The following is a 25,763-nucleotide window of genomic DNA, read 5'->3' as shown; positions in this document are numbered from 1 at the left end:
GCCATAGAGAATATTTGGCGCAGAATATCAGCCAAAATTATATGCTTTAGAATACGAGAGCATGTTAAGAACTTTTTGTCTCTCCATCAACTTGGAGTTTGTATTCCCAACGGAGTCGAAGCAGCCGTTCATGCAACCAGGATATATTTCTCCTCCACATACAACGCTCCAAAGGCTATCGTAAAGCTGGATTTTCGCAACACTTTTAATGAACTTCGCCGGGACTCCATGCTTACTGATGTTTTGAAATATTTTCCCGCAATATACCCAAATGTTCACCAGTGTTACGCTCAACCCAGTAACCTATTCTTAGGCCAAGACATTATTTCATCCCAGAGAGGAGTACAACAAGGTGATCCCTTGGGCCCAGCACTTTTTGCCATAACAATACATTCTTTAGTACATTCGATTAATACTGAACTAAACATCTGGTATTTGGATGATGGGACTATTGCTGACAAACCTGAGGCAGTCCTTTCAACGTTAACACATATAAATGAGAAATCATCAGCTCTTGGCTTACATTTGAATTTCTCAAAACGCGAAGTTGGTTTTCTTGGATCAGATGAAGTCACATCCGACCAATTATTTAGATTTGGAGAAGTTGCCCCACGAATACGTCTCCTAAGCAAACAGGATGCTTGTCTTGTGGGTTCTGCTCTCACAAAGGAAGCATTTACAACTGTGCTATCAAACAAAATATCCAAATTAGAATATATTTTCTGTCTCGTCTTGACTCGATTTCAACACACGGAGCTTTTTTTTTCTTCTACGTGCTTCATTGTCAATCCCTCGCCTAAACTACTTTCTACAGTGCTTTCCATCTTGGAATGAGACTCCACTGCTGAAGAAATATGATCATATCCTCAAAATGGGTCTGGAGTCAATTTTGAACTGCTCCTTGAGTGACGAATCTTGGATGCAAGCATCCTTACCTGTTGGATTACCGTTGATATGGCGATTCCTACCTTTTTAGCGTCCTACCACGGATCCCTTCGTTTAATCGAGGCTCTCCTTCCTCAAGGCTACCACCTGGACCCAGATGGGATAGTTGAAGAAGGCTCTACAAAATGGATAAATATAACAGATACGGACCTTCCAGAAATCAGCAAAAGAGGTTCTCAGGCATCTTGGTACACACCAATAGCAGTACATTTTCATAAACTTCTTTTACAATCAGTTGCTGTTCCAGAGGATAAAGCTAGACTTCTTGCTGCGTCATCTCCCCATGCTGGTGCATGGTTAAATGCATTACCTTCTCCCCAATTAGGTCTTCACATGTCTAATGAAACCTTTTGAATCGCAGTAGCCCTAATACTAGGTTCAGCTGTTTGTGAGCCACATCTTTATCCAACTTGCGGGAATCAAGTTACCCAACGCGGCCTGCATGGCCTCTCATGCATGAAGAGCATAGGCAGAAACACCAGACATTCATCTGTTAATGACATCATTTTGCGAGCCCTCACAACGGCAGGAATTCCTACGATTCGTGAACCGTCAGGCTGTTGTCGTTCCGATGGCAAACGACCTGATGGTATGACATTAATACCTTGGATGAGAGGCAAATCTCTAGTATGGGATTTTACATGTTCGGACACATTCGCCCATTCAAGCCTCCCATTGACCGTTGTGAATGCTGGAGAAGTTGCTAGACGTAGAGAGGCAGAAAAGGAAAGGAAATACAATAATCTCCTCGATAAATTTATATTTGCTCTAATAGCTATCGAGACCAGTGGAGCATGGGGTTCTAGAAGCCTTGATTTTATCAGAGAAGTAGGCAGACGCATATCTATCGTTTCTGAAGATGTTAATTCAGCATCCTTCTTATTCCAACGTATATCCATTGCGGTCCAACGTAGCAACGTTTCGTCAGTCCTTGGTACGTTGCCGCCTGGAAGGGAACTGGAGGAGGTGTTTCTTTTCTAGTACAACAGAAACAAGCGATCAATAGAATAATAAAAATAATATATCAACGTTCAGAGAAATTTAACAGTATTTTAGGTTTAAACTTTAAATGTTGATCCATCCACCTGTACATAATATTTATTCAAATTGCGTTTGCTCCTTAGAAATCATGTTTAAATTTCATTGTTGTTATTGTTATAAAATATTAATATAAAATTAAGCATTAAAATGCAATTGTAGAGATCATCATATGCATTTTGACATTATTGTTTCCTGTATTTCCTGTTATTTCGTTTCTCGGCTTTCACATGCTTTTCTGTTATTGTTTCGTGTATTTTCTGTGTATATAGGAGAATATCCTGTATATTTTCAAATTCACTATCCTAAGCAGTATACTAAATATCTATTATCGTTTTCAGTTTTTTCTGTGTATATGCAAAATATCCTATTCGTTTTTTTCCTACTTATCTACATTATGTACCTTATTATTTTGTATTTCAATTACTGTTTCTGTATTTGTGTCTGTCTGTTTGCTCAGTGCATTGATGGATATGTGTGCAAATATTTTATTTCCACTAGCAGTCAATAAACTTCAGCTTATATATTTGATTGTTAAATTTTAAATGTAAAATAATTAGGCAAAAATCTCTTTGCTTGTGATTGTGTGTAGTATATTTGAAACATTGAAATAAATGGTAAAATTTCAAAACATTTCAGACATTCTAATTGCAGGTTTTCCAAGTTCAAGACAAGATTCCGCCTTATCCAGATGCTCCAGGTCAACATACATTCTATCCTTGAGATCCGAAAAGATTTCTCTTTTATACTCAAGTCATTGGCAAACAACTTTATCAAATGATACTTGTTTTGGTTTTCTCCAATCATGATTTGTTTTACTTAAGATTGTACCCGTTTCCTTCTCTTCTCCGTCTCAAATTAATGAAAGAAAAGAAATCTTGGTATATAATTACATTGAGTTGTAGCTATAACATAACGTCATTAGTTTTAACAACATACGGACGAAATTTCAAAGTAAAATAAATCTCAGAGAACAACTTGAGATGATCTACAGATGGCTAGCAGGTCTCGTTTTGTACCCTATCGTGTATTATTTTTATTTATTTTCCTTTTCTCTCTAGATTTCAGGAAATAAAGATCTTAAATCAAAAACAGTCTATTTTATTGCCTAGTTAAATAATAATAATAATAATAATAATAATAATAATAATAATAATAATAATAATAATAATAATAATAATAATAATAATAATAATAATAATAATAAATAATAATAGAAATGGATTTCAAAATGAGGATCAAACTTAAGGGCTGTCTATAGCAGAATTACTGTTGCCAGCTGTTCAAAGTAGAATGCCTGTGTATAAGCAATTAAGCAGAATTATAAGAATAATAATTCTATTCTACTTTCTATGATAAAGCGTGGTTTTGATTCATCTTCTCGTCCTACAATTTATCAGAGTCGATCCAGCATCGGCAGTAATTGGAAGTTGATGAATAAAAAATAAGGGATATCAAATTCCAATTTCAGAAAGACAGTTTTAAATAAGTACACAACTGCTCAATTAAATTAAATTTAAAAATGAAAAATAGTATCTCTCTAAAACTGCTTCTGAACCATCTGGCTATCTCAAAGAGCAATGTTGATAGTTTTTTTTTCTTTCTTTCTTTTAACGTTGAGATAGAAGAACGAAGTATTAATCAATTTATGAAATAAGATTATGCAAGTAAGGCAGCGATTCATACATCTTAGGAGCAAATGGAATTATGTAATTATAGATTATCAAAGAATAGTAAATGAAGATGTTCACATCTTAACATTACGATTTCTATTTCCGCTATAAGAATTCTATTCATCTAGTATATTTTAAATGACATACTCCAACCTCTAGAATATTCCATTAAGTATACCTCTAGATTCTTCTGCTCTCTGTATTAATTTTAGAATTTCTCTTCCCTCACAATGGTTATTATTAACAACTTCATCCAACTGAAACAACTAGAAGCTTTATACTGGAATTTTATCATAGTTTTCCCTGCTTTTGCAACTGTAATACGTATTTATTTACTGTGTAGTTGAGAATCTACTCTTCCATATTCCCTGTCTCCTTGCTCCCTCACTCATCTCACTATGAATTTGAGTTGTTGTTTTTTTCTTTCTTCCTTTCTTTTTATTGTCAACTGACAATCAACACTACATAGTCAAATTACGGTAATTCTAGTATTTGAACTTTTAACTAGCTGCTTTCAGAACGTACGAAACTCACTCAACCTCCGCAGTCGACCAAATCCAATTTCGACAAAACTTACCATGTATATACTTTGTGGTCTCAAACTAACGCGTACAAAATTTCACGTCTCTAATATGCAACCAGAGCCTTTAATACAGCGCAAAGCTATACAGCCGAAGATGGAGGAATCTTTTCATAGACTTGGCGCACGCCGTAAAAGTCTATCTTCTTTGGATTAATATATATATATTTAAAGGAAGAATTAATAGCTTTAAATCTGAGTTTCACAACAGTTTTTTTTCTCCTCTCTTTTGTAAATTACACATTTATGATCCACTTTTGTCACAAATTCGTCACGCAAATACCTTATGCCAAAACGTTACTTATACTCTGATGGGCAATACTTCCTTACCTAAAGGCACTATTTCAATATATATATGTTTACAATATCGAGTTTATCGTGTACAACCTTATATCAAAGTTGAATATTTATTTTAAAAAAATCTCCATTTTCTGAATATGCATTTGTTGGGCAGAAAATGATTTAGTTAGTTGTCACATACTGGGAAATCTTCAGTTATAGTGTCTAAAAGATTAAACTGTTAGTACAATCATCATGTACAGAGCAAAAACACTTATATTTTCAATTAAAGTGTTTTCGTTAAAACTATAATTTACAATAATACCTCTTAACGCACTTACTTTACTCATTGCTGTGAGAGCTGGTTCACAAGCAGTTTCCAAGTCTTGAACCAAGGACTGGATGCAGTTAGAGATGACACTGAAAAATTAATACGGTACTATTAGTATTGTGATGGAATTAATATTACACTCAAAGTAAATAAAGCAATTTTCATTGTTCTACCGTCATCTCTGTAAGATAGATGGTGAATAGATCAGTACGTTGTTGAGGCAATAAGTGTTGATAGTGACTATACCATACAAACAGATATAGAAGAGTTGTCGAATTGAGTCAAGTCAGTCTGTGGATTGTTGATATATATCTAATAAGGTTTCGCAGAAAAGTAATTGAAGTTTTTAAAGTGTTGGTGCACTGAGGCGAGTGAGAGGTATCATAATTAAGATATTCGGTTAGCAGGATAATGATGTGTTAAACCTGATAATGTATATAATGTGTTTATGGAATACGGAATAAAGAAAAGAAGAAACAAAAAGCTAGTAGTATTATTGTAGTGATAATAAGCCTTAGATATAGGTATCAAGAATCTGGCTTTTAGAGATTGTACAGAACTTTTATTGTCGAACAACATATTGAACGAAGCTTAACTTGGTTAACGATATATTTGTAATCCTGATTTAAAGTTATATACAACACTAGAAAAGGACCATTAATTTAAGTGAGAGATGAAGGACTTTGTGGCAGGAAACGAGAGAACCTAGAGAAAACTCATGAACATTATGATGATCTATGACAATTGACTTCGATTTTATTGAATTTGCCCCTCTAGAGAATGTAGAGTAAGAAAATCGGTCGATTCTTTCCATTTTCTCCTAGACAGGTTTGTTAGAAATTCTACATTTTTTGCAAATGTGAAAACAAGTCGATAAGTCTGGTTTTGTCAAAGTGATTATATCACAAGCTTGACTTGTTTTACATTTTTCTACATAACTTCGATGATGTTTTACACGAAGTCCATGAAATTTACTTACAACTATGTTTTGATTATAGAAAAGTAGGCTGAGAACGACTTGCCAAATCTTTAAATATAAAAGCAAATGTTCAGTTTGTGTGTAAAAGCATCACACATGCCTCCCAAGAATCTATGGTATTACATTGACATTTTTTGCTATGTGGTGTGGGTATATGGAGAGGAACATGTAAAAATAACTGGATACAACCGATATTAATGTCCAGTCCATAGTTTTCGGAGTCACTGAAATAATTAGTGCCACTTCCGATGCCATTTAAGACAATTTATTCCCCATTAGCATGGAGAAGAGGGGAAGGAGTTAATATATAAAAATAATTGGGACTGATATTAGTATCCAATTCATAGTTTTCAGGGTCGCTGAAATCAACAGTGGCACTCCCAATATGGTGTAAGTGCAAGCTCACCTCCCATCGGCATTGGAGTGTATGTATGAGAGGGAATGAGGGAAAGGAGAGGTGACATTACTGGTATCTGTCATAACACCTTCGTTGAAATGTGAATTCTAAGGGAGGAAAACTTTATATCCATGTGTGAAGAAGCGACATTTTAATTAGTTACAGATGAAACGAAATGAAATCTTTCTGTTTAACGTGCTACGATTACGTCCTTTAGGCTAAGGGAGACGGTAGTTCTAGATAAAGAGACTAATCTGAGACACTTGTTAATTTCAACAAAATAATAATGAAATTCAAGAAATATAACAGTTTACTCCTACATAAAATCTAAATGTGATATTAACACGCACAGATTAGAGGAGGATAGTGTAACCTGAAAGCATCTAAATGACACACTAGAAAAAGCAGAAAACTTATGATGATGACGTATTCATAAACATCAATTCTCTCCAAATAAGAAAGTTACACCAAAATTTACTTACAACTATGTTTTGATTAGAGAAAAGTAGGCTAAGACAGACGTACAACTTTCTTCTCCACCTTGGGCCAGCTAGCTTCGCTCTGACTTTGGTGAAACCACGTCAAAATATTAAAAACTACGGACTGGTTTCAGGCAATTGGGATATGGTGATTTAGTGGTCCATTATTCTAGCTATGCCATATAGGGTTTTCTCGAGACCCCCCTCACTTCCTGTCATTGTTTTAATTGCACCATTTGTTAATATATTTTTCCTGGAAGAAGAAAAACTTTTCTCTACCCCCTGTGCCTTAGCAACCGCAAATTTCACTGGAGTTCGCATAGGAGTCAACGCTGTCAGATTTCTAAACTGATTGACTCTGTTTCTCCCTGTTTGAAGGTTTTCACTCCAGACTGTCATATGACGACAACAAAAGTAAAAACTTATTTTTTAGTTCAACCTAGACACCAATTGCATTATGTTGGTATTCGAAAAGTTTTCATAAAGTGATAGGTTTATTGTCCAGAAAATATTTATACGAAAAAATGAGCAGACGAATAATCTCATTTTTAAACAACATTTAAGAGGACATTAAAAAAAAAAAAAAAAAAAAATGAAAAATGCAGTGTGAAAAGGAGGAACACTACATCTAAAAGGGTAAATATTTATTCTCAATTCCTGCAAGAGACTTACTTTTGGTGCAATAGTTTACAACTGAAGGCAGGTAGTACGAATATTTTCTTATTTTTTTCCTTGAGTTTAGTTTTCCGGATTTTGCAAGCCATAAGAAAATGAATCATATACTTGTACGTTTAAGTATGTATTTTTTGAAATTTATATTTGGTCTAGGAATTAATTCGTGCGGTTGGTACGCACACATTGAAGCTGTAGTACAAACACAAAATACATAAATACCTTAAGAAAAATATTGTCCATCGCTAGCCACCACTTTCGCCCATCTGTCAGGCAATGTACGGATTCCGTGGCGAAAGAAGTCCTCATCCTTGGAAGCGATCCAGTCAGAGACCCATGTTTCGATATCTTCTGAAGAAGTAAACCGCTGTCCAATCAAATCGTTGTTCATGCAATCGAACAAGTAGTAGTCCGAAGGAGCAACGTCTGGTGAATACGGCGGGTGGGGTAAAACTTCCCATCCGACATTTTCTAAATAGGTTTTGACCGGTTTTGCGACATGTGGGCGAGCGTTATCATGTTGAACAATAAGTTTATCATGTCTGTTCTCCCATTCTGGTCGTGTTCGGGCCAGAGCTTGCTTCAAACGCATTAATTGTCGTCGATAACGTTCTCCATTCATAGTTTCACCCGGTTGCAGCAGCTCATACTACACCACACCTTTCATATCCCACCATATGCACAGCATAACCTTTGCACAGTGAATATCTCGTTTTGGTTGTGATGGACCTGGTTCACCTGGTTTCACCCAGGCCTTTTTTCGTTTAGGGTTCTCGTAATAGATCCACTTCTCATCACCCGTAATAATTCGATGCAGAAACCCCTTTCTGCTCTGTCGTTGAAGCAGCAATTCGCAAATGTTTTTTCGTCTTTCAACGTCTCTGTCTTTCAATTCATGTGGAACCCAACGTGACATCTTTTGAATCATTCCCATGGCTTTCAAGCGTTTGGAGACTGTTGTTTGATCAACGCCTAATGCTGCTGCAAGTTGTTCCTGCGTTTGACACGAATCCTGCTCGAGCAATGCTGTCAATTCTTCGTCTTGAAATTTTTTTGGCTGTCCAGCTCGCTCTTGGTCTGCCAAGCCGAAATCACTTCTAAACCGTGCAAACCACTTCTGACACGTTCGCTCAGCTAGAGCATGGTCACCATACACTTCCACCAAAATACGATGACTTTCAGTCGCACTTTTCTGCATGTTAAAGTAATGCAGCAGGACACCCCGCAAAAACACTTTATCAGGCACAAATTGCGCCATGTTCACTTAACTACAAACTGGTGTTGTTGACGCTTTAATCCACTGCCCTATACTACGAACGATACGCGATGACAGGGGTTTGCAACACATGTGTGGATACACGGAACTGTGGGACGCTCCGTTCGTTGCGCCATCTCTTGTCCACCCGCACGAATTAATTCCTAGACCAAATATATAAAGAAAGAAATTGGAAAGAGAGTATGACTTAAGTCGTCTTCATCCATGAATGAGCAATAATGCATATGAAGTTGAGTTAAAGCATTTTTTTTTTCTGTTTTGAAAATTAAAGAAATGAAGAGAAGGAAGTGAAAATCTCAGCTTAGAATGCTTTCTCAATAAACTTCCTTTCTTATAGAGCGCTTTTTCCTTCCCTTCTGACCAGAGAAGTCCAAGTAACAAAAGGAAGGATCATGTACTTGGAAGTAGAGCAAAACTGAGGGAGCAAAGCGTGAAAGTTTCAGAGCGGGTGAAGGTGATCTAAGAGGGTTTAATCCATTCGCCATCCCTAGCTACGTGCCTGATTTCGACTTTCGATATGAATACTGATTAAGAAAACTGGTCGATATATATCTATTTTAGTTAATGCTAATTATTGAACACTTATCTCTATAAAGCATTTAAATTTACCAAGATTACTTTTAAAAGTTAAGAATATAAAATTACTGAACAAAACGAAAAGTTTTACGAGTCGAGACGTCTCATCTTGTGGGCAACACTAGTCAAGACTGAGTTAAATCGTTTTCGCGCTTCCCAAACCAATGGCCTTACTTGAGTGAAAGGAGATCACATATCGGAATAATATCCAGTAAGTCTGAACAACATTTCTTTAATATCACCAGTTTATTGGCTTGGATGAAAAGATTCAAAGATGCAGCCCAAGTCACTAACCTTAGAATATGTTTCCATGTAAGATATTTGCACTCAATTGAATTACATTGATTTCAATACAAAAGTAATGACCAATGTAGTAACATTATCTCTCTCTCTCTCTCTCTCTCTCTCTCTCTCTCTCGATATATATATATATATATATATATATAACTCTATGGCCTATGGAACCCGGAGGTTCAATGCCGCGTTCACAAAAGCTCTCCACTGACTTCTATCCTTAGCTAAGTACATCCAGTTTCTACTTTATATTCCAATCTCTGCGAGATCCATCTTAATATTGTCCTCCCATCTGCGCCTAGGTCCTCCTAATGGTTGTTTTCCGATTGGTCTTCCAGTCAAGACTTTGAAAGCGTTTCTACTTTCTTACATTCTAGCTACATGACCCGCCCACCTAAGCCTCCTAGACTTGACGACCCTAACAATGTTGGGTAAACCGTATAAACTATGTAGTTCCTCGTTATGAAGTTTCCGCCATTCCCCATTCCCGTTCCTCTTGGGTCCGAATATTCGTCTCAGGATCTTGTTCTCAAATACTTTCAGTCTATGTTCTTCCCTCAGAGTAAGTGACCATGTTTCGCAGCCATACAGAACAACAGGCATGATTATCGTTTTGTATATTTTAAGCTTCAAATTCCTCGACAGAATTTGCGACGACAAGAGATTTTGAACCGAATAATAACACGAATTCCCTGCTTTTAGTCGACATTTAATTTCTCCGTGAATATGATTTTCCTCTGTTAATATTGATCCTAGATATTTGAAACTAACTACTTTATCAACGTATTATTTAATATTTTAACGCATCCATAATTTGCTGTATTCCGGTCCCGATGCACTTCCATGTATTCAGTAACTATTATTATATGAATACTATGTCTAGAATTAAATCAAAACGTTAAAGGAAATTTAAAATATGATTACTCTTAAACTATCATTAATGCAGAAAAGAGTTTCTGAATTACAACCTTTTTTTTCCACAAACAGAAAAAGTTTCTTTTTAAAGAAGCGTTATTTCTGATTTTGTATTTCATCATATTTTGTTCTTTTATACTATATTTCACATTTCACCAGGTCGGTCTCTAACATAAAATTCTTCTGCAGGAGGCATGAAGCTTAAGGATCTCGGTAAATTTTAATCTACCTATCTTGAACTGAGCTCAAATTGTATTTTGAGTTTTTTTTTTCTTATCTGCCATTTTCATCTTTTATTTTATTTTTTAAAAGAATGGCCAAAATATTACAGAAAAAATACCAATGAAGTTTTGAATTTCACGACTTCTTCTGAGTTTTCAGAACTTTATTTTCATATTACCTTATATTATACTATTTGTTTGTAACAATTTTCTAAAGGTTTCTTTGATATCACTTTAACTATCTCTTTTTCTTTTCTCTCTCGTGTTTCCATATTATTTGGAAGCTTGTTTAGATCTTATGGCCTTCCTCCATAAGAATTAATCTTCTTTTGAATGGGCAATATTAGATAAGTGAGAACGAAGTTTGCACTTTGATGTTTGGTGGGAAGCTGACATCAGCAACACGAGATGGACTAAGATCACGCAGCAAATAGTCAGGAATCAGTGTATTATTGAAAAGGTTCGTATCAAAGTACATTATGGAGAACACGATTGCGAGTGATTTTTCTTTGCGATTTCAAACTGAGAATTCTGCACCTAAACAGCAAAAAACACATTTGGGTCAGAAATGAGGAGTGAGTGCATATTTTTCCATTGGTTTGCCAATTTCGTTCCGGTGATTCAGCACTGCAAAATGAGGACCGTGGGCACCGACGAAATCATGTTCGAAGGAGCTCCTCAGAAACACTGTTGAAGTGGACCCTCGGAGAAGTGCTCATGCCACTGCAGACGAGCTAGTCATATACCATTGTTGCTGTTCAGCGGCATTGTGCAATCAGTAAGGTGAAAAACTGAACTCAAGGGTGCCACATGAACTGACATTGGAGAATAAGAATGGTAGTCTGGGTGTGTGTGGTTCTTTGAATGTAAGGAGTACGCGGAAGTTTCCTGCATCGGACTGGCACTTCAGATGAAAAGTGGATCTGCCATCACAATCGTAAACGGTCATAACAATGGACAATCGTGACCTCTCCACCCACAAAAGATGTTACTGCTCGTATGGTAGTCTATGGTGGGAATATTCCATCATGTCTCTTTCAGGTAAGATAAACCATCAGTGCAGATCGTTACAGTGCTGAATTTCACGAAATATACCCCAAAGTTGGCCGCAAGCAACCAGGAATAGTCAATAGACATGATGTCCTTATGTTGCACGATACTGTTCATCCACATTCGTGAAAAGGATGGTGCAGTACGAGTTGCAGTATGAAACCCTTCCTCACCCTTCCTCATTGATTCTCTGCCACTGACTACCACCTCTTCCGACATTTCGATCACTTCTTGAATGAAGTCCTTCACATGATTTGGTGGTGCAATATGCGGTTGAGGACTTCTTCTAATCGCAGACACCAGACTATTTTCGCCATACGGATGGATGGCTGAAGTGTGTAGTTAGAAAAGCGACAATTTTGATTAACTAGGAACTGTAATTTTTAACTTTTTGATTTTTAATTTTTAACTCAGTTTCCCATATTTTCCAGGTCTATATAAAATTAAAAGAAGTAAAGCTTCTTTACATTATGTTCTTCACAAACAACAATCAGACACGTATATTTCCAGACTGTTTGGACATTATGCATGATTTAATTTTAGTTTTTGGATATCACTGAATATTTAAGTGCACTTTATCAATATTTTAGCGCCTATTTTTATTACCTATTTTTCTGAATTACAAGTTTCTATTTTTCATACTTTTTACTTCCTGAACATCGGTCTCTACTTGTTACTAACCAAAGAAATAAATAATTTCATAACATCCCTTATGAAAAAAACAGGCACATGTACAGGCGCATGTAACACAGGCCATTTATCCACCTGTGGGACAGGCACATGTGCAGGTGCCTGAAAATGACCCCAGTTTGAACGCCCTACACATGCATGTTGAGCAAACATGTACAGGGCATGAACAGGTATTACTGCACAGGTGTTTGTATGGTAGATACCCTAGTAGATCTACCATAAAAACGTATGTAAAGTGCCTGTCAGCGAAGAAGACGTGCAAGTACAGCCGCTGTACCAGTATAGAACATGTGATGTACATGTCATGTATAATGTCTGTAACATGCATGCTGAACACAAGTTATACGCGTGTATGATAAATAGCTTTTGCCTGGTACATGTGAAAAGTACTTACGAAACATGCATGTAATGTATGTATACATGTAAAAACCATACATGTGACATGCATGTTGCGGGTATGGAAAACATCTGCTGCTTGCATGTAACAGGTGGAGAACATGGAAAAACCATACATGTGAAATGCATGTTGCGGGTATGGAAAACATCTGCTGCTTGCATGTAACAGGTGGAGAACATGGAAAAATCATACATGTGAAATGCATGTTACAGGTGGAGAACATGGAAAAATCATACATGTGAAATGCATGTTACAGGTGGAGAATTTATAAAAATTGTACATGTGACAGGTACATGCCACATACATGTTACAGGTTTGGAAAGCCTCTGCTGCTTGCATGTAGCAGATGTAAAACATGTAAGAAACATGTGCTGTACATGTATTATACATGCGCGAAACAGGCCTGTTGCTTAGATGCTTCATTGCATGGAAATAGAATGTTAAGGTATGTAACATACATGTTACAGGTGCATGCCCCATGTATTGTACAAGTATATAAAACCTGTTGCCAGCAAGGAAACAGGTGAAGTACATGCGTTGTTACATGTACGAAACATGTTATGTACATGCATTGTCTCGGCATTATACAGGCATGCTATCAACACATGCACCGGAAGTGCACTTAACAAGCATTGTGTATATAGATTACATGCACGTTGTGTTAACTAAAGCAGATAAAATGATAGCCATGCATGTAAAAGTAGAAAAATAGATTTCTGAGAATTAATTTGCACAAGTACTGCATGTGATGTACACCCATGTCCAAAATTATTGTCGCATGTCTATAAATATGTTTTTGTAGAAATATAATTTTATAACGAATTCGCGCGGTATTTCTTATAATGTTAGTATGTGTATAATCAGCAGAGACACGTATGTGGCAAATTTAATGTCAAAAGAGCAGTAAATAAGAACAATAAAACGAAAATGAAACTTCTTTGTCCATTTAGCAATATTTTGTTTTACTCATTCTAATTTTCGTATGTATAATTCTTTTCCCATGTAATTTACCACAAATATACATTTCCCGATTATACACATAGTATCAGTATTAAAAGTACCCTGCAAAATCATTATCAAATTATATTCTTCCAAGAAGACAGTTACAGATATGCGACAATCATTTTGGACATGTGTACATGCAGGGTAACATATAATACTGAATAAGGAATAATTATGCAACAAATGACATTACGAAGAGTAATGGAACTAGCTTTTGAGGTCGAAACCTAGTTTACAAGTGTGCAAGGAGAAAAGAAAATATATACAAAGTTTTGGAACACGCATGTAAATTAGTTCTTACTTGTACTTCATGTACTTGCTAGTCTGTAATGTACAAAATCTGTTGAACATTTTCCTTTCCTCCTTGCACGCCTATAAATGAGTGAAAGTCAGTATTGTTACTTTTCGTAAGGTCATTTCTTAAATACTTATTCTTCGTCTATTATTTTTCTTCAAGTATATGTTACCCAGGATGTACATCCTATGCAACAGTGCTAATTAATTCTGATTTTTTCTACTTTTATATGCTTGAATACAGTTATTTTATCTACTTTAGTTATATGCCATGTGCATATAATCTATATACACAATGCTTGTTACGTGCACTTACAGCGTATATGTTGCTTACGACATGCCTGAATGGTACTAGGACAATGCATATACATCGCATGTTTCGCACATAAAACAATGCATGTTTTTCACCTGTTTCCTTGCTGGCAAGAGATTTTACATACCTGTACAGCATTTGACATGGGCCGGTAACATTTGTGTCACCTACATGAACATTTAGGCTAGCACTTACAACACTTTCGTTGCTTACAAGGAATATTTAGGTTTCCTGAGAGCGCAATACATTTACAAAACATTTTTCGTACATGCTACTATGCTATACGAAACAACGATGGAAGAACTGAGTAACGCGAATTTTCGACTAAAATGCCATTTCCAAGAAGCAAGTTTAACAGGAAATGCCAGAAAAACTATGATTAACGAAAGATATTTAGACGCAATCCTGTTGCCTTTCATAGTTGTTTCATATAAGTACGGTTGTTCCCCTTTATTTTTGCTTATACTTTATTATCTTTTCCTGTTTGGAAGCAAGGTTTGTGTAAATCAGTCACCACGTTTGGACCCGAAAAGAGACCTGGATAAATTTTATTTCATGTCTTACTGTCTGAATGGTAGTTTTATATTTTGAGTAACAAAGCAATTTACGATATACTCATTTTTCTTCCAAACAGGTTTGCTGTGTATCGCCAGCGAATTTTTTGCAACAAAGAAACAAATATGTTTAAGATTCGTTTTGTTCATTAAAGAAATAATAATCATGTTGCCTTTCATAGTTGTTTCATTGAAGTACGGTTGTTCCCCTTTATTTTTACTTATACTTTATTACCTTTTCCTGTTTGGAAACAATGTTTATGCCAATCAGTCACCACGTTTTGACCCGAAAAGAGACCTGGATAAATTTTATTTCATGTCTTACTGTCTGAATGGTAGTTTTATATTTTGAGTAACAAAGCAATTTACGATATACTGATGTACACAATTTATAGTTTTTCTTCCAAATAGGCTTGCTGTATGTCGCCAGCGTGAAATTCAAATGTATTTACAACAAAGAAACACACACGTTTAAGATTCGTTTTGTTTATTAAAGAAATAATGAAATGCTTTCATACAAATGTATATTATATAAAGACTGAAAATACATTTTTTTAAATTCTTGCAAAGAAAACACAATATTTTCTTTGTTCCATCGTTTTATATAAATTATGAAAATCTTAGCAGTGAATATTAAACCAAAAGCAAGTTTACAATGTTAACCGTGCGTCTAAACAAGGGAAGTATCAATGAGCTCATATTGAAACCTACCGTAAAATTTCACTGAGGAAGGAAGTCCCACAGAAAAAACACACAATAAAACAACTGCGTTTTTGAAGTGGAGTTAACCTAAATGGCAGATTGAAATGTCGCGTATCCATGTCGACAATAGCACAATACGTTCAGTACCACCCCTTGTAAACTGCCTGTTAATAATAAAAAATCAATAACAACAATGTGGGTACATACTATACCTAAGGGGAAGTCGTACGGTAAGGTGAACCTTGACAGCAGCCATCTTGAATTTAGGTCAAGTTTTGTAAATAGGAATAGAGCCAAATGATACATGATTTTGGGTAAGAATTTAAGCAGAAAAACAATGGTAGCAATAGTTTTAAGATACATGCATTTGGTAAAAAGTTACAGTCATATTTATTGTGTATGTTTCCATGTACACAACTCCCGAATGAAGCAGCTGTCCAACAATTTGTAAAATACAAAAATATAGGAAACACCCTTTATATTTTCCCAATTTGTCCCAAATGTTGTTAAGCAAAGGTACACACTTGTAGGAGATTAGTCGGCAAATTTGGTCCAAATTGGTTGAATAGGGGTGGAGATACAAGCCGGAAAAACGAAAATTCCATTGGAAAAATACAAAATAGTTTAAACACCATGTAATTCTGATGATTTGTTTGAAGTTACGGTGGTCACAACTCAATACTTTCGAAAGCGTACTCTGAAAATATGGTTCAAATCTGTTGAATAGGAGCGGAGATAGACTAGATAATACGAAAATTTAGCCAAAATCGTTGATAACAAAATTCTTATATTAAATGCTGTATGTGCAATTTTCCTCTGATCTGTCTCAAATTTTAGTAACATTTAGTTACAAATTTTAGTTATATTTCAATAGCGACAACTTACTTTTGGGCAGCTGCTTCATTCGGGAGTTGTGTGCATGGAAATATACACAACAAATATGCCTGTAACTTTTTACCAAATGTACGTATCTTAAAACTATTGCTACCATTGTTTTACTACTTAAATTCTTGCCCAAAATCATGTATCATTTTGCCCTATTCCCATTTACAAAACTTGACCTGAATTCAAGATGGCTGCTGTCAAGGTTCACCTTACCGTACGACTTCCCCTTAAGTATAGTATGTACCCACATTGTTGTTATTGACTTTTTATTATTAACAGGCAGTTTACAAGATGTGGTACTGAACGATTGTGCAATTGTCGACATGGATACGCGACATTTCAATCTGCCATTTCGGTTAATTCCACTTCAAAAACGCAGTTGCTTTTTTGTGTGTGGTCTTTCTGTAGGACTTCCTTTCTCTGAGTGAAATTTTACGGTAGGTTTCTATATGAGCTCATTGATACTTCCCTTGCAAGACAAAAGATACAAGTTTTGTTCTATTAACTTAATAAACTCTACATTCCATAATAATTGCAAAGTACCTTACTGCTATTCTTAAATTCTTCATCTGCAGATGACTCAGGTGTAGTGTTCAATTGTATATCATCCAATTCAAGAAGGTTGAAAAGTACCTATCCTGTCCAACTTTTATGCATATGACTTTTGTATATAATAATTCCTTCGTAAGGATGACATAATCATGAGTAACAGACGAATCATTATTACAGTGAAAAACGTGTGTTATGGGCAGATTGTACCACTTTTCTGTGAAAGCAGTTTCAGCTTCCATCTTTTCAACATAAAAATATATATGTTCTTTGCAACAAGATTCGCATTCAATAACATATATTTCTATGATCCTACAAACATGTGCTGTGCTACAGTCATCAAGCAAAAAGTAACTGTCATCGTGCTTCCTGTTAGTGCAGTGTTTAGAAGTGCAGAAAAGCATTTTTCCTGTGTGTATATCACCTATTCGAGAACATTTATATATTTTAGCGCTTTCTTTACCAGAAAAACACGTTGCTGTAATAGGAATACCGGACACTTGTGTTAAAATATACTGTGTAGAGCAATCAGTTTTTGTGGTATTGGCAAACGAGACTGATTTTGAACTTAAAAGGAATTCTGTAATCTTAACTGTTGCAGATGTTCCGCTACACGCATTTTCTCGTGCAAAGCCATTAACAATCTGTGAACCTATCTCTTGTGTTCCATGCATGTAGTGTTTTAAATTTCCATTTAGTGACTCAAACGGGAAACATGAGAAAGAATACAAAGGTCCTGCATTTTTGACACAATCAGTGAGGTGCAATAAATCATGTACGTTAGAACTCATATGCTTCCTACCATATAAATGTTCAGTTTGGAAAACAAATGCATGCAAACATTTTTCCATTGCATCCAAATGTTGCACGGAAATTGTACTTGATAAGAAACACGCCACTGGTTTGATGATTTGCAAAGTGTGATTGAAATAATCAGTATTATTGAAAATATCAGAAAATATAGGAAAGTACAGTAAGAAAAGATTCTCAAACTCGATAGCTTTCCAATTTCGACGTTCTTTGATCGATCGTGGAGAACGGGTTAAACATGATGGCGTTTTTATTTCTGTCAAACGCTTGTTGAGTACATTAATCTTGCGGCCTAAGTACCACACTTCATCCTTGTTTTTGGAATCCAGCCAATTCATGACTAAAGAACGAAATATACCCAGACATATACAATGCATGTAATCTATCATTGTACTCTCAATAATCTGATAATTATTAAGGAATGCAAATACACTTATCCCCTTAGCACCAAACTCTTTATTCTCACTATGTCGAGAGTGGTCTGCGTCATTTCGCAGCGGACCTTTAGGATGTGCCACATTGTACGGATAAATACGTAGTCCATGTTGTAAGTACTGTCCTGGTTGAAGACATTTACTGCATCCAAACTTGCCGTTGAATTGTACTAGCTGCTGTACAGCACACTTTGCAGGTTTATCAAACGTGCCAAGAATGGCATGCAAGCGTACCTGAGTGATAACATTATTTTTCAAAGTATATTGTCCTTGTAGAAGAACACCACATTCAAACTTCTTCAATTGTGCAGCTACACATGAATAAAATACAGAATGCAATAAATCGTTCTTTTTAACGTGCAACTCTGGAAGTCCGATGAAAGTGAACAATCCAACTAGAAGAATGTTTTCTGGTTTCCATCGCATCGGTTCATCTATTTCTAATATGGAAATGTAGAATGGCCAGAAAGTGATATGAGAACTGTTAAAACAGGTAACGCCATCAACATTTATGATCCCTGTCAAAGATAAAATTCCATCTTCATCCACTAATAATGGGTGTTCTTCCCTGAATTTCCTATAAATTTTACCATCTCTAACACTACTCAAGTTACCCTGACGTGATTGCGATATTGACAGATTTGCCAGAAAATGTGGTCGGGAAAACATGTTCTCCAGTTGTTTACCAATATCTACAGTAAAAAAAGAGTGAGCTTTTTTGCACACGTGTTTAGTACAGTTATTGCATGAAAGGGAAGCACAGGCTGAATCGTGAATATATGCACACTGGCAACAGAAGAAATGCCGCTGGACTTCTATGTTACGTAAAGCCATGAATTCTTGCAATAATAAATATTTCGTGCGTGGTACTTCTTTAATATTTACAGAATGCATTAACCTAAGAAGATCTGATGTTGCAGTTTTCGTGAGCTTGTGCTTATGAACAAACTGCATTATTTTTATAACAGATTTACTTTCAACGTTCTCCTGCAATGTAGAACTGTTTGGTCCCGAAACGTTATGAACTACATTTAATTGCAATTCAGGAACAGAAATATCTTTTAACTCAGAATTGCACTCTGAACTATCAGGCGAAAAGTCGAACGTTGATTTAAAAGGATGCTGTGAATATGTGCCGTGAAGTATTTCGTTTTGTTCCTCAAGAGGAAACGCCGGAAACGAACATTGTTCATCGATACAGCCCGATGAACCAACGCTTACACTGCCTGTCAACTTATTTTCCCCGATTTTTAAGCCCGCGTAATTGGGAAAAGGGTCAATTTGTGGTTTATCGGATTGTATCGAAGAATAATGGTTGTTTTCGTCCTTTTCTCGTGAAGAACAAGACGATGTACTAAGGCTATTACATAATGTACCTTCTCGTTGAGTGCCAGGAATTTCAGTGTTTACTCTCTTAACATGTAAACGCTTATTCCACCTATATCGTGTTTTTCTTGGTACCTGAAGCACCGAGGGAGTGGGACTGTTGCATGCAACATATTGTTTGTAGTTTCGTTTCATTGTAGTTTATAAGTTAACGTAACTATATTTTAAACACGTATAATGAACATACAAAAAGTAACTACAAATAACTCAAAAGAATATATATACACTGTATCTACAAATTACTATTATACTGTTGGTATGAAGCAAAATTAACACAAACTCTACTGATCATCTTGATCCTTCTGCTTGTCTCCGTGCCTATTCTTCCGAGCCGCCTGTACACATTTGTCCGTCATAGCTGCGTGAACTGCAGACGTCTTGGTATTAGGAAATTTGAGGAGAACATAATCTGTGATCAAAGAAAGGTCTTATCAACAAGGATCTTTTACACATATACTAAGCTGAAAATATAACGAAAGAAACAAACTACAAGTTAAAAAAAAGTCATATATTGAACAATGAACACTGATTGTAGGAGGTGACTGGGTGGACAGTAGAGAAACTAACAACTACAGATATAGTTATTGTTAAGAAAGAAATAGTTACATTCTGTTTAAAGAGTATTTTAGAAGTGTATTTATAGTTTTTACGGCTATAAGATTGGTTTGACTTAGTTTAACGTCCCACGGTTATGTCTGCTAGACTAAAGGAGAATGACCTGCTGATTATAGTGGAATCGAAACTACTTCGATCGTTCAACTGTACTTCCACCGGGAATCGAACCCGGGACCACGCGAACAGAAGTCAAGCGTGCTAGCCACTAGACCAAGCGAGGGTTCTTTACAGCTATGAGTCAAGTAGCGATAGGATTGGGTAAAGAAGTGGCAAATTAATTGGCCATAACGTACCATTCAATCCTGGACTGATTTCTTCTCATTTCAGGTCATGTCGGTGACCAAGAGAAGGGTTCAGGTGGATCAGTCGGAATCATGCTAAGTGTAAAAGTTAAACAAGTACAAAACTTGGAAAATTCGCCACAGAAACTTACAATTTGTTCACATACGTTAATGGAGATCAGTATCTATCTATCACGCGTATTCGAGTGGTTCAAGAATGTTAAAGGAAGGAGGGACAATCCAAAAACCCACTGTGACAGAGAATGTGTGTAGAAAATCGGTACAATTGTTCGAAACCGCTACATGAAAATTCGAGCAATTACTAACACCAATAAAGAAACAGTAAATAGAGTTTTACACGTGAAAAAGAAGTGTCATAAATCCTCTCGCACCAACACAGATTGAATTGCAGTACTGACATTTTTCAAAACAAAAAAAAAAATTATATTCGAGGTCAAATTAGAGGGAATTCGGGTATTGGCGAACCCGTCATCTAAAGCAGACCCTCCTTTTTTTATTTTGTCGATTTTCTTGAAGTGAGTTGGCAACATTATCAGAGAACGCAAATTGCTTACTCTTATGTCAAAGCTTTCACTGAAGATGTCATTGAATGCAAATAAGAATACGCAAATTTATGTCTGTAGCAGACTTCAAAACTTTCGAACGGTTAAAAAGTCTTTCCTTATGTATTTAGTTTCATTTAGATTCATGTTATATTAAGAACAAATAGGTGACATTGTCTTGACTAGACCTTACAAGAACATCAAAACCATCATGTAAAAATATTTAATTACTGGTGGCGGATAAAGTGGACCCCGGCATGGTAGCTAAAGTGAAGCAGAGTCCAATTTGCTCAACCTTTCCAGCAGTGCTCCTTTAAAGGTTCTTTTACTGAATTAATGACTGGCATAACTTAAAATGTGTAAACTTAATGCAGATATAACTGTTGGATACACAAATGCACACATGTACGAGTTTCTCAAGTCATTGCAGTATTGTTATAGCCATTGGACAAGTCGGTCATTGGAGTTCTGAAACGTTTCTACAATGGAGAAATCATAATGTACCTCAGACCTACAGGTCATCCTATCACTCACTGTAATTTGACAAAACTTTGATAGGACAATTAAGGTTACAGACCGGCGTCTTTAATTTCTCGTTCAGCACCTTTTGTGCTACAGGATTCTAGCCCATTAACAGAAGACCCCAGGGATCCACTTTATCGGAGCAGTTTCAAAATCAGCAAATTTTCACACTTCCAGTAAGGAAGAATTAAAAAATGAATACAGCATAAGCTAAATTATTGTGCTTAAACATGATACAAATAAATAAAGAATTGTTTTGTTATTGATTTATAGAAGTATCAATTTGTATTTAAAAATATAGCCCACTTCCTCCATGATGTACTATGCAAGAAATGCGAAACAAAAATTATAAGTAAAAGGCATATGAAACCTAACATACCTTTGATAGCACTAATAATATCTGGAGACAGTGTTTTCTTTATTTTGCCACGACCAGTTATTGAACTTGTACTAAGCTCATCATCATCAAAAAAGCACGACATAAGATTTCTCGTGAGCTTTGTAGCAGAATGGCCTGCACTGGCTACGCAGCGAATTAATCGGGAATGCTTTATTGTAATGTCAGGGTAATCAGGACTGAGAACCACATCATCTCCATGTACGGATCTCGAGTATTCCTGTAAGTAAAAGTTTAACACAATAATTAATCTTAACACATTCTACCATTTACTTTTACATATATGATGTACAGTAGAAATAAAATTACCCGAATTGCTTTGGAAACAAACGATCTTACCACGAACAATCTTTTGCGCTTGATTTTGGTTCTTGAACCCCCCCAACACAAAACAAGGGTAGAGATAACGAAAGCCGAAACGATGCGAGACTTAGCTGGATCGAAACTAGTAGTGTGAGCTGATTGACTGATTTTAACACACTGTACATGCAAAATTTAAACTACTTTGTTTTTATAAGTCTTTAATTTGTCATTTAAGCAAATTTAGATTTTTGTATAAAAATACTATTTTCGTAAGTTATCAGGATCGAGTGTAGTCCAATTAATCCGGATAATTGTAACTCTACCGTATATAAGCACAATAACTGCCCAACATATGAACAGTATGTATCAAACACTACTACAACAGCGAAATTGAGCGTGTTTTTAAAATTGCATTGTCTAGGGAATACATATAATTTTATACGCCTCCAGCTAGCAAAAAGGAAACAAAAAGAAACATATGTAAGAACAGTGCCGTCAAATCTAATTAAAACAAGCAAACCGCAAATGATGGCTTTCCGAAAATAGTGACCCAATCACATTTGAAAGGGACGAGAATGGATACATTATACGCAAGAATTTTCGAGGTGCAATCTTCCTATAAGCACAGATGAAATGCAAATATATACACACAAAGAAAGAGAAAATGAAATGACTTTCGAGTCTTCCGTTCTGCGGTTATGTGGAGTAAGCTAAAGGAGACAGTGATGATGAGAACCAATGAAATGATGGAATGAACAGAGGTGAACGCTGTAACCCTCTCCACTGGTCTAGTGGCTAGAATGCGCGCCTTTGGCGTAAAAGATCCCGGTTCGATTCCCGGTGGTAGAGCATTGAAAGAGAGGTTCGGATTCCACTTTAAACTATATGTCCACGTCTCATATAGCCTCCCTCCTGAAAAAAAAGACGTAAGCGATAATCAAATCAAATAATCAAAAGTAAACGCTCTACCATTGAGCCACTGCGACCCCACACAAAGAAAAGAGACAAAATACTTAATGCAGACTTTGTCTGTCTTATAGAGACTATGCCGTTACCTTAAATTACTCATAGTTTGAAATAAGCAAGCAGAAAGAGAAATTTGGACCGCCACTTACATATTTGTATGACCCTAAGAATTTGAACAATTGTACGCCCGCACCCCTTCCCTACAAAACGGCGATAAATTGATCTAAAACCTTAGTCTTAAAATCTAGAAAAGAAACTTACGTTACTACTTTGACTGGATGGTGACACCTCATGGTTGGATTCTTCAAGATCTTCGGCATCTAGCAATGTGAACAAGAATGTCTTGACACTTCTCGGTACTTTGAGCTTCCGCTGTTTATCTCTGGAAGCGCATTCCTTCTTTAGAGCATCTACTAAGCATTTTTCTTCGTCTAATTTGGTGCGCAAATCATTAACTTCTTCTTTCAGTACGCTGCAGTTTTGACATTTGTCGATCTTTCGTACTTTTGGTTTCGAGCCTGATGGACTGTTCTGAGCTGATAAGTATGCGTTGCTTGGATGCTTGTCTATCTGTTCTTGACAAACGTTACTGGCGGATGCTGACTGTAAACTTCCGTTGCAAGAAGTTCTGTTTATTTGCTCTTGCCAGACGTTACTGCCGGGTGTAGTTTCTGTAGCCGACTCAGATGGAAAATTATCCGTACATAGTGTGGGGTCCTTCACAATAGTTTCAAAGTTCCTTTCAAATATTTCTTTCAAACTGCCTAGATTTCTACGATTTTCATCCTCTTCATCTGTTGGAATCGGATCTGTTGAACTTAGGTCATCAGAATTATTACTGCTGCCAGAATCATATCTTATTACCCGTTCCGTCTTCCCGACAAACTTCCTTTGTTCCACCTCACATTCGGTTTTAGTACCTGAAAAAAAAATCCATCATGATGTCATCTGCATCTGAAGTTTTCGGTGGTACATCATAATCACTTCATAAAATATAAGCAATACAAGAAAAGGGCCACCCGTTAAAGGGATCTACTACAGATTACATGCACCAGCTTCCAAGGAAAAGTAGTAGGTTCAGTAGTTAAATAATCGTGGCAGATACTGACCGATTGAAAGTAGTGCCATTGTGGGAGATGTGAGAAGGCTATCTAATTGACCCGGGTGGTAAAGTTTGAGATAAAGTGTCCCTTATACAGCTAGCAAACTACAGAAACTGCATACCTCAATCTAGCCGATGCTTCTAAATCACTCGTTCGCAGTAGGAGTACAAATATATAATCAATAATTTCGTAGAGAACAGTGTATACTGATAGTTAATATATAGGGGCGCAGATTTTTTAAAAATATGTGGACATAAAAATGATAACTTTGCGGTTAAACGAGTGACTGCATATGAAAGAGGACTGTGTTCGATATTAATTCCGACTATCGGAGTGCCCTGCATTCTCCATGCCTCCTGCAGGACAAACACCAGTTCTCGCATTAGTTAGTCCATTTGCGATGTCGCTGTCGCAAGACTATTAGAATAGATCGTGGCTAAGCTGTTAGCGCACGCGCCTTTGACGTGAGAAACTTGGGTTTGATTCCCAGTGGAAGCTCATGTGGTTCGGATTTCCTGTTAATCAGTATGTCTACGTTTCATATGGCCTCGTTGCTGAAAGGGACGTTGAACTCAAAATCAACTCAACTATTAGAACGGGAAACTCCAAAACTTAAAGTCAGTGGGTGCGCTTTTAGAATAAGCATAAACCTCGTTTATTCCCCAGTAGTGCAATTCCTAAAGTTTACTGATGAAAGAAGTAAATGTTTTATGAATGTCTGTAAACCGAAGACAAAACTTTTATAAATTGGTTTACACACACACACATTATTACTCGGTAGTAGTACATTGTTACTTGGGCCTGTACAGTAAGAGTTTAAGAATGCCTTATGGAATCATTTGAAGCAAGAAAAGTTAAGACAAATGATTTTTATTTTGCCGACGTATGTAAATATTCACGAATCTAGGCACAGTAGTAATGTTTGCATGGTGTAGCTATTCTTCATAATCTCATTCGAGACTTACAAAACCTACACGCAAACTACAACGTATGATGTTGCAGTTCATTTCCTACATCCCAAGAAATGGCATTTGTGCTGGCTGTATCGCCAGACCACATGAAAATCGAAAAAGAAGTACCAACATGAACTACATTTGGTTAGAGTACATTACTTTACGTTAGGTTATGTTACATTAGGCAGGTTAGGTTCAGTTACAAGTCAATTACCTTCAAAACAAAGGCATGTAAATTTTTACAATTTGCAATAGAACATTACTATTTGCGTATAAATAAGACGTCCGAATGTATATGATATGAAAACTACAGTACAAGACATTAACCAACCTGTGCTA

At 36.2% G+C, this 25,763-nt stretch overlaps 1 protein-coding gene and 1 long non-coding RNA gene across 2 annotated transcripts in view; one reads left to right on the top strand and one right to left on the bottom strand.

The window, feature by feature from the left end:
• The window catches only part of Vps53 (vacuolar protein sorting 53), a 121,485-nt gene that overhangs the window by 31,789 nt on the left and 63,933 nt on the right, over positions 1–25,763 (bottom strand). Inside the window, exon 12 of the mRNA XM_081765753.1 lies at positions 4,857–4,935. Coding sequence (XP_081621879.1) covers positions 4,857–4,935 — 79 coding nt within the window. The remainder of the gene's footprint in view (positions 1–4,856; positions 4,936–25,763) is intronic.
• Positions 12,415–15,134, top strand: LOC145690655 (uncharacterized). The gene is made up of 2 exons (XR_014132252.1): positions 12,415–13,004; positions 13,049–15,134. It is a non-coding gene; the product is annotated as an uncharacterized LOC145690655 (long non-coding RNA).

Source organism: Thermobia domestica, chromosome 7 (assembly GCF_964235325.1).
Source record: "Thermobia domestica chromosome 7, izTheDome1.hap1.1, whole genome shotgun sequence".
NCBI classification, from domain to species: Eukaryota; Metazoa; Arthropoda; class Insecta; order Zygentoma; family Lepismatidae; genus Thermobia; species Thermobia domestica.
Note: the sequence above shows the minus strand (reverse complement) of the source record. Positions and strands in the feature narration are given on the sequence as shown.